This window comes from Betta splendens, chromosome 4, assembly GCF_900634795.4.
Source record: "Betta splendens chromosome 4, fBetSpl5.4, whole genome shotgun sequence".
In the NCBI taxonomy this organism is placed as follows: Eukaryota; Metazoa; Chordata; class Actinopteri; order Anabantiformes; family Osphronemidae; genus Betta; species Betta splendens.
In genome coordinates this window covers 7,415,565-7,425,872 of record NC_040884.2, presented here as the reverse complement: position 1 = coordinate 7,425,872, position 10,308 = coordinate 7,415,565, and the positions used below count along the sequence as shown (strand labels likewise).

Genomic DNA, 10,308 nt, shown 5'->3' with positions numbered 1-10,308 from the left:
CACAATGTCTGTGTTAATAGAAGCTCCAGCTGTTGTGGAGGGAAAAATCAGCACGCGGATGTATTTCTGTTAACGATAGACCTGTCCACAGGTTGATGGATGGAGAGGATCAATGCACTGTGTGGAGTGTGTGTGTTTGCATGTTTATGCGTTTGCAGATGAAGTACGCTGTGCTGAGGAGGTGGAGAGGGAGGCGAAGAAAATGCAGGGTCGAGAAAAGGATCAGAAAAGAGGAAGAGGAGGAGGAGTGCACACAGTAAACGTACTCCAGGAGAACCAATAAAAAAAGTCAGGAAAGGCTCTAAATCATACAGAATACCCACAGACATGAAACTAGAAGGTGAAGGCTTCCCGTCCCTACTGGGAGACGTTCACGGGTGTCTGGGTTACTCCATGTTTATGTGTGCGGTTCTCCAGTCCCAGTTTGAACATGCAAACGCCCCCCTGCCGTCCCTCGGGTCAGCTAACACAGTTAGCTCCCAGTGAGCTCTCCAGGTCTCATTCAACCTTTGAGCATTAAAACCTTTCAAACATGATTTAGTAAAAAGCCCAGATCTGCTGATCCTGTTTTGGATAAAAGTCAAACTCAATTTTCTTCTGTAATGCCTCAGAAATCCAATCGTTGAACAAAAGAAAAGAAAAGAAAGAAAGAAAGAAAGAAAGAAAGAAAGAAAGAAAGAAAAGAAAGAAAGAAAGAAAGAAAGAAAGAAAGAAAGAAAGAAAGAAAGAAAGAAAGAAAGAAAGAAAAAAGACATATTTGAGGTGCCATGAAATTTCTTGTTTTTCTAAATGTTTAATTTTAAATGCCACATTAACATTTTTTATGTATATAAATACTTAGTAAATATTGACATTACCTACAGTTCCTACATTTCTAAAAAAGCGGCAGAATTTAATTATTAACCATTGAGTACAAAAACACAGGAATTTCCCAAAAACGTCTAAACAACAAGTAGTTATAAGGAAAACCAATTGGTTTATTATTAGGTAAAGCCAATATTTTATTTCTGATAATGAAAACTAATCACTGAAATAATAGCTATTGTATCTGCTTAGACATCGAGACATAAAGACCAATTATTCAAATAACCTTGATTCAAATTAGTGAGTTTTAAAGAGAAAATACGAGAGAATAAAAATTCAAAACTGCCTGAACACATAAGTAAAAAGGAAGCGAGGTGAGAATGGTACTGACTTGAAGAAATCCTCTTTGCAGTACACGCTTCCTGCTCGGGAGAAGCATTTGTCCGCCAGCAGCGTCTGACAGTCGGCGCACTTGAGACACTTTGAGTGCCAGTGTCTGTCCAGCACCTTCAGGATGAACTTGTCCAGGATGTGCTGGCTGCAGCCCGCACACTGAGGGATCTCTGAGGAACAGAAGCGCAGCAGCAGGTCACTCAGCGACCAAAGAAACTCTCTACATGGGCAAAATTAGCTCTGGTATCTATGGAATGAAGTCTATTGGACCAATATTTGTTGTGTAGTATAGCTGGTATTTTTATTTTACACTATTTGGTGTTGGTTCGAACCAACAGAAAACCCAATTATTAAAAAAATCTAAATAAATCTAAAATTCCTGTTACAAAACTATTTCTCTACGTTGGGTTACATTGCAAAAGCATTTGAAATATTCGCGACTGTATATTTTCAATCACTTCTGTAAAATTGTGTCTTTTACACTGATTCAGTTTTGTCTTTGAGTTTATTTTTGTTTTTATCTAACATAAATTTTACCGCGCTGTTAAACAGCAGCATAAAAGCGTCACAGCCTCGATCGTTGTGTCTCTGTCCAAGGTGCTGAACTGTGAGGCGGCTCCCGGCACATACCTTTTTTGACAAACATATTGATTCTTCCTAATTTCATTAACCAGTTCTGTTCTCCTAAATCTTGACCTCAGTTAATCCCTTAATGATTTTATAACGACTGCCTTGGAGGCAGCCAGTGTAGGTGAGGCAGATGCTGGATGTAAATCAGGCTCAAGACAAGATTAAACTTCAGTTTTATGCATCAGCAGCAGGTCACGTGCCCATTCAGAAACATGGGTGCTTGTATTAAATAGTTCAAGCCCAAAATCAAGGAAGTTCAATTTAATCAAGAATTAAATGTTTAATAGCAAAAATAGAAATAGTTACTATGAAATATCGATCCTAAATAAGCAAATAAATCATAAATTCAGGTACGTAAAATTATGGATAATTAAGGAATAATAAAATCCATGAATTCCAAACCATTTAATAAAGAAAAAACGTGTTTGATATAAGATAGCTCTGTCCTCTCCTTTAAACATTAACATCACTCGACACTGTCTTTCATCTTTCTCAGTCATTTGTGAAAATGCTGCAAGGGCGCGATTAAAAACGTTCATTTTCGTCGAACAATCGAATGATACCCGATAATGAAAAATCAATATCAAGATAAAGAAAAGTGCAGAGGAAACGTTAGAAAACACAGCGTTCCTCCGTAGGCCACCGTTGCCCTCTGATGCACCCTGGTGTTTTTCTACATATCTGCTTTCTCCAACTCGTTTTTTGCTGCTTTTATTCGAAAGGAACCGTCTCGCCCGTAAAACCGTCTTAGTAAACCCGTCTAAAGCTCGACGTGCTTTGATCTCATCCCAGCAAATAGTGACGATCTGTTCAAAACAAAGATTTGATCTTATGTAACGTGGACGTCGATGCAATGCACGTTTGTTGTATGTATATGAGTTAACGTGCATTTGCACTATTTTCAATTTTATTCAATTTATAATCATAATAAAAATAATTTAGTTCGTTTATTTTTTATCTGAAGAGAAAGCGTTTGGAATTTTGCAGAAGGAACGTCTTCGTAGGGAAGAAGTGAGCGCGATAAATTCAGCGCAGCATTCCTGCACAGACAAGGATGTAATGAAGTGGAGGCATTATTCAGAGCGGATGTGAATCAGAGACTGCTCGTGTTCGAAATGAAGCATTTTAAGTATGTGGGCGTAAAGTGGTGGATGGAGCTGAGCGGGGACTTGTTGTGTAGAGAGAAGTGGTGCTGAAAGGAAAGCAGCACGATTTCTGGCAACGACAGAGTTCACAGTGTGTGTGTGTGTGTGTGTGTGTGTGTGTGTGTGTGTGTGTGTGTGTGTGTGTGTGTGTGTGTGTGTGTGTGTGTGTGTGTGTGTGTGTGTGTGTGTGTGAGAGAGAGAGAGGGAGGGTGAAGCATACATTTAGGAGTCCTCCTCTTATCTTCTTATCTATTGCCACTACTTTTCACCACATTCAGCCTCGTCATCTTCTCACGCAGCTACTGTAGTAAAGCACATTTTAAACATGTCCAACGACCAAAGCCGTTTTTGTTGCAAGAAATGAGGTTTGGCAGCCTTTAGATTTAGTTGGCAAATGATTTGTGTTAGTTAATGTGAGGTAAACACTTCGCAGCTCTGACTGATAGCCTGCAGGTCAAGGTTTGGGTGTAATTGCCCTGAGTCAGCAGAGCGTTGTGTCCACGCTACTAAATGTTTGGTTGAATTCCCTGTTGCTTGAACTGCTGAAATAATCCAGGTTTAAATACAGGATGAAAACTAGCTCTGCGGGGGACTGAGTGGCAGGATATTTATCCAATCTTTTAATCTGCCTCGTTTCATAAAATGAAAGAGCATAAGCCGACCGCATAGGCTCAGTTTGCTGTCAATGTCGAGGAAATTTAAAATACAAAATATCACACTGCATCCTGTTTCGTTGTAGAAAAACAAAAAATATTTGTTTGTTTTTTTTTTGCTTATTGATATGCGTCAGAAATAACGTGAACATTTAAAAGTCTTTTGAAACCAAGCCAGTCTAGTAATTCTCCTATCCCATTTAGTTGTTTAGTAAGAATTTTCAGGAGAGGTACCTATTAGACTCCGTCCATCTGTACGTTTTAACTCGCCAACAAATAATTAGGTCAGAGTGGAAATATATCCCATTGCACTCCTATTTTGACTGGACGAGCAGATTATAAAGGGCCTGGTTCAGATTAACAAGCCGGGAAGAACAGATGTAAGGTAATTCTCGCCTTTGATGGAGGGTAAAAATACAATGAGATCGTATTTAATAACCGTAATAGATATTTCGATTTCCCTCAATAATTAATCGCCCAATGAGTTGGTTTATAAAAAACCTCGTTAATTAAAAAAAGATAAACTATGTAGAAATAGTTGTAGCAATAAAATAAAATAAAGTGCATTAGTTTGACCTCCGTAATGAGTGTCAGTCAAAGTCAGTGCGTGTTTGTCTGATGGGTGATGACAACTGCGCCTGATCCCTTGACCATGCAGGCTCGTTTACAAATTAACAGCAGCCTGGGAGGCTCGCTGCAACGCCAGCGACCCGACGGTGGGAGCAGCGAACTTTGAAGCCCAGAAGCACGAATTACATCCCGCAGCTTTAACAGAGAGCGGAAATGATCATCAAAGGTGTGTCTGGCCTGGAGGTGCGTCCTGTTGCAGAGCCTTAGATGGAAAAGTCACCTGAATACACGGGAGATACGTGGGATCGCTGAACACGTTCCTTTTCGCTGCCTGAAGTCTGATCGGGATGACACATCACCGGCCTGTACGTGACTATCTACGGGGCGGTTCGGCCGCCTGCCCCACGTCCTCCCGTGCTGTAACTAAGCCGCCGCGGCACCGCCGCTCGTGCTCGATTCACAGAAAGGAAATGGCTTACGTTGCAGTGGGACTCCGAGAATCTCCGGTAAACTCTTCACAGGACTCTCTGTCGGTAGGACCGCCGCACTTTGCATCATCGTGATCCAACCCGGGAGGCAAACGCACGCACATACACCCGCAGCGCGGTGGGCGCACTCCCCCGTCCTGGTTCGTGGAGGAAACAAAAGTAACCGCCGCTGATGTTGAGGCCTTTCGCTTCTCTGCAGGGGGGGTCTCCCTCGCTGTCCCGTCAAGCCTCTATCCTGGCTATTTCTTTATTCCCGAGATGGTGTCTGTGCTGAGCTGAGCTGTTTTGGAGTGGATCAGACAGGCTGCTCGATCCATTCAGCGCTGCAGGGGCGGTGGGTGTGTGACGTCACCGCGGCAGAAGTTCACCGGGGGCCAATAGGAACGCGGGAAGGGGAGCCCCCCTCCCTCCCTCCCTCGCACACGGAAAGCATCCTCCATAGGTGTGCAAGGAACGGAAGAGGGGCGTCTCACACGGTTTATGAATATGTCTCCGGAGAGGCGGGACCTCGTTCATGTCGAGACCATAAATAGTTCACTGCAGTGGCTCCCGGAGGGGCCCCGGGCCAGCGGGGCTCCTTCTGGGAAGGAGGAGGGGAGTCCCACACGGCCGGGAAGATAAGGATCGATTTCACTTTTATTCCTCTATTTAGACCTATCTCCTTAAAATGTAACAAGACGCGTTAGAAAGAACGGACACGCACACACGCCGCCAGCTTTGGCAGCGTGAGACGCTCAACTCCTTCACCGCATGGATTCCTCGCACATCGGGCTAAGATGGAGAAGGTGGTTTCAAATTGAAAGGTGCATAAACATGGAAGCTGTCTGCGCAAAACAATCGAATATTAGCGAACTAGTGGGCGAGAAGAGGCTCAACCCGTTTCACAAACAGCTCTGGGCCAAACGTGGACCCGCAGCGCAGAAACGGCCTTAAATGACCCAGACCTAAGTAAAGTCACGACACCTTCACCTGTTGCAGCTGCGCACGCGCTCGCCCGTCGCAGCTGCATCTCTGCCGGTGACAGGCAGGATTAGGAGTCTGGGCGCAGTCCTCCTGACACTGTTCATTTCAAAGCCCGTCGTCTGAGGAGGCTGCTCGGATGAGATATTCCCCCCGAGGGCTGCTAGTTCAGCCTAGATGAACTCAATCTTCGCTTCCAATTTATTTCAAGCGTGGAAAGAACAGCGAACGGAGGCGCTTTGCCTCCAAACGCGGGCTGTTTCCGTCCGCGGTGAGTGTGCGCCCGTCGCTTACAGCTCACGCCACACCTGCTGACAGACATCCGGACACACGGTTAAATACAGCAAATCAGCTCATTTCTACTGACGAAAAACAGATTGTTTATATTGTATTATTTAATTATATACATCTGAACTTGAATATAATTCAGTTTGGGTTATTCAGCAGTTGAAATGCCCTAAATGCTGAACGCAAATCTAATAATAATCATAATAATAATGGTGTTTACTAATGTCAAACCAAGGTCTTTTTGAGAAATTCAGAACATTGAAACACACGTTTATGTTTGTGTTAGTCTCCTGAAATAAAGCAATGAAAGATGATTAAATGTCTAAAACTCGTATTATTCTTTTGGTAAATACACAACGAACATTTCGTAATACAAATGAAGAATAACCATTTTTTCTCTGTTGAATTATACTAATTTATTCTTACATCGTTTCCGTGTTGTCGTGTTCAAACTGCGGATGTTTATTATAAGGACGTGCAATGTTTACGTACGACACAGACCCACAATCCCATAAGATCCCATAAGCCCTTCGCTTGTGTGGTTATTGTTCCAAATGTAATTTAGGAAAATGAAAACACGCATCAAGCTGATTAAAAATAGAGACAGTTTTATCCACCCGATTCAAAGCTGCAGTCTCCGAAGCATTTGTCCCCTCGTTCATCCATCCATCCATTCATTCGCCCATCCATCCATTCATCTATCGAGTGCACGTGCAGCAAAGGAATCCTTTGGTCTTACTTTATTTTCATTACACACTTTTCCCTTCCAAGTTCATTCAATTTATTCAACTATTCAATTACTATGATTGTTGACCCTTTAGCTGCCCTGGAAAACAATGCAGATAAAATGCTCTTAACCTGTCAGCAAAGTGCAACACAATTAGAATAATTGATAGATGCAAAATGCAAAAACAGAAAAGACACGAGGCTGCACATCTGCTTTATTAGGACACTAAACGATGCGTTAAACTCGTGCGTTTTTCATCGTGAAATGATTCGTAAAGATCCACGGCGGCGTCTGGAGGAATTTCAAAATAAGGCACGTCCAGGTTTCCTTATATATTTTGAAGAGCCGCCTGATTAAAAATCGCTAAAAGCCAAAAACTAATAAAAATAATCGTTATCACTAATAATAGACAAAGGTGAGATGAGTGATATCTGCTGAAGGTGCCACAGTTGAAAAAAAAAGCAGTAGAGGAAGCAGCTCTCGGGCAATAACTCAAACAGAGGGCGACTCTTCCGCCACCGTCGCTGACCCAGCCACCTCTAATTAGATCTAATATTTCAGTGGGCGACTTCATTGACACGTGCGATTCACAGATCCATCTTACGCACAGAGAGTCACAAATACAGAAACATTCATCTGCACAGCAATTTATGATACGGGCTGCAAACGATGTGGTTCACCTTGCAAAGTCATGTCTGTAACACTAGTTCATGCAACAGGCCTGATTTTAGAAGGCAAAAGCATCTAACAATTAATTCATTGGATTTATTATTTTGGCGTATGTTCATATTAATGCACATTTTATCCGTTTTACAGACGCAATTTAAATTAATGGCCATACGAGCAAAACAGCCCGCGTGATTGTCTGCAAACAGATGTGCATAGAAAATACTTCACTGTACAGAGTCTTCATTTTAGCGGAGATGTCCGATGTAGAAAACGGTAACTTCGCTCTGTTCCTGCTAAACGAGCGCTCATGCACACCTACCTAATGAGGGAGTCTCCTCCTCCCCCTCCGCGCTCAGCTCGGCTCCAGCGGGACGCGGCCGGAGCTCGCAGGCGAACAGCAGCCGCCGGCCGGTCGCTCCGTCGACACGTTGTCCGGCGTCCGCGGCCAAAAGCCCGTCAGAGCGGCACCGCGCGACCGGCCGTGTGGTCCGAAGGCGGCAGAGGCGCGGAGAGAGGGAGAGAGGCGGAAGGCGAGGGGGGAACCGTGGCGGAGCGCGCCGAGGAGAAAATTAAATTGCACTTGTGGGGCAAATTCTATTAGGGAATAGTTATTGTCTCCTGACAGCTCCTGTCCATTTGGGTAATTAGTAGAAGAGATTGGTTGAACAACCCAAATCTATTCCCGTCAGAAATGATATTTTCCAATTCCCTGATTAAACCTGAACCCGTGGCGCTAAGATGAGGCGGTAATTGGGCCATTTGACCCCAATAAGTGGCACCTCGGTTCACACAAGACAAGACTCTTCATTATTATTATTATTATTATTATTATTATTATTATTATTATTATTATTATTATTATTATTATTATTATTATTATTATTATTATTATTATTATTATTATTATTATTATCTATTTTAATTTACTTATAGGTGCTATGATTCTCTGGCCTTATGTTGCCCTGTGCATACATTGGCAGTTCTTCCTGGGACTCGCTCCAGAACCTCATGACCTTGATCGCATAAGCCTGGAAAGCAAACTAATGAGTGGCTGTAGAAGACCCAGCAGGTTCAATGAAAAGTAACCAGTCCAACCTTGAGACTCCCTAACAACATAACACGTTATTTAAGTGGAACAATTGCATTAATTGCATCTAAATGATTGAAATATACACCTAAACGTCACTTTTTACATAGAATCAATAATCATATAGCCCCAAACTCCAATTATGACTAATTGTGACATTAATAACCCCCTATATTATTGTGGGACAGTGAGAAGTGAATCTTTCCAGTTCAGTGACAGTGGCTGGCTGAATTATACCGTGACTGACATGGGTTGGATGATCTCCAGCTTCATTACCTGAGCACTTCCTGTAAGCGGTGTACGCTACGTCTGGAGGAGGGGTGTGACCAGAAACAGCAGAAGGAAAAGGTCAGGATTGTGCTGAAATTAAAACAGTCCAGTTGAGCATATTAGCAAGGCCTAAATGCAGTTGATAGTAGGACGTTATTGATCCTCTGGTCCTTCACTCCCTCCTGTCCACGCTTGTGCACTCCCTGCTGGAACCAGATGAACTGCAACAACATCCACTCAAACATGCTTCTGCTTCGAAAACAAAGTGGGAGGGTGAACACCACACGAGCGGAACCACACAGCAAACCCACTATGGATGTGGTGGTTGGTGGTTTTGCAGTGCAGTAAAATGCCCCACCCCCCCTCCGGTGAGAAGGGATGCTGTGGAGAAGAGCAGATGAGCATCCACATGACAGAGGGAGGGTCTGCGGTGGAACAATGAGATGGATCTGACCCCGCGTGACTCCCGTCTTTAAAGGGCTCAACATGTAAAACTGCGAGGGCGAGTTTGCTCGTGATATATATGGATGCCATATATTAACCTCTTTTTCATAATTTATTCACTGCCCCCCCTGCCGTCTCCCTGTGTCCACAGCAGGAAGCTTTATAGTATTATTAAAGTCAGAGAGAGAGAGAGAGAGAGAGAGAGAGAGAGAGATGACAGAAAAAATGCATCAAGCCCTCCTGCATTTTAATATAATACTGGAGCGGTAATAAACATGGATGCAGAGAGCACCAGCAGAGGAGCGACTATAAAACCCAACATTGTCTAATTTATGGAAGACAACAACAGGGCAGCAAGGTGAGGCTTTTACCCTTCAGGAAGCACAAAAAGTTAAGACTACAGTAATGCAGCACATCACAGACACAGGATCAGCTTCACTCTTCTTCCCTGTAGCCTGCATACCTATTCAGAACCACGTTAGGCTCATGGTGTGAGTAAACCTGCTCAAAGCCTTCCGCTCTGGACTGAACAGAACCCGCACGCGTCCCGATTGAGACGCGGAGCCGCTGTCCTCGACGTGAACCTCAGCCCGGCCTTGGCTGAGCTGCAGGCCGATGTTACACGGCTGCCAAAGTCCTCATTAGCCGCCATTAGTCCCAGCAGCAGCAGCAGCAGCAGCAGCAGCAGCGTGGCTCGCCGGGGCTCACGGCACCTGATAAAGGGCTTCGGTGGAGTTAGCGGCACGAAGCGTCGCTGCCGCCAATCCAATAACCAACACAGGTGAACATTTAAACAGATTAAAGGATCGGACGTGTGAGAAACGCACGCTGAATAAAAATACAATTAGTGGTCCAGGAAATTGTCATAATAAAAACATCAGCACACCAGATGCCTTTGACAAGGGCAAATAATTCAGCCTCCTATAGTTTGACACTTCCCCAAATAAAGAATAAACAGCTTCAAGGTTTATGTTTGGAACAGAATAAGAGAGAGCAAGAATTGAACAATGCAGTTCTGAATTCTCTCATCATAATGTGTCAGTGAAGGCCTCGTTCAACATATGAGGGTGTGATTAGGTCCCACAACCACAGCTGCTGCTTTAATGTGGGCCTGTTCCTGCAGATCACTCTTCTGTGTGCGTGTGCATGTGTGTGTGTGTGCGCGTGTGTGTGAGGAGAG

The 10,308-nt window shown here is 43.8% G+C and overlaps 1 protein-coding gene across 1 annotated transcript in view; it reads right to left on the bottom strand.

The window, feature by feature from the left end:
• The window catches only part of lhx4 (LIM homeobox 4), a 9,845-nt gene extending 4,649 nt beyond the window's left edge, over window positions 1-5,196 (bottom strand). Inside the window, exons 1-2 of the mRNA XM_029149244.3 lie at window positions 4,675-5,196; window positions 1,196-1,367 (exon numbers count right to left, since the gene is read on the bottom strand). Of these exons, the coding sequence (XP_029005077.1) occupies window positions 1,196-1,367; window positions 4,675-4,753 (251 nt within the window). The 5' untranslated portion in view covers window positions 4,754-5,196. The remainder of the gene's footprint in view (window positions 1-1,195; window positions 1,368-4,674) is intronic.
• Between the last annotated feature and the right edge of the window lie 5,112 nt (window positions 5,197-10,308).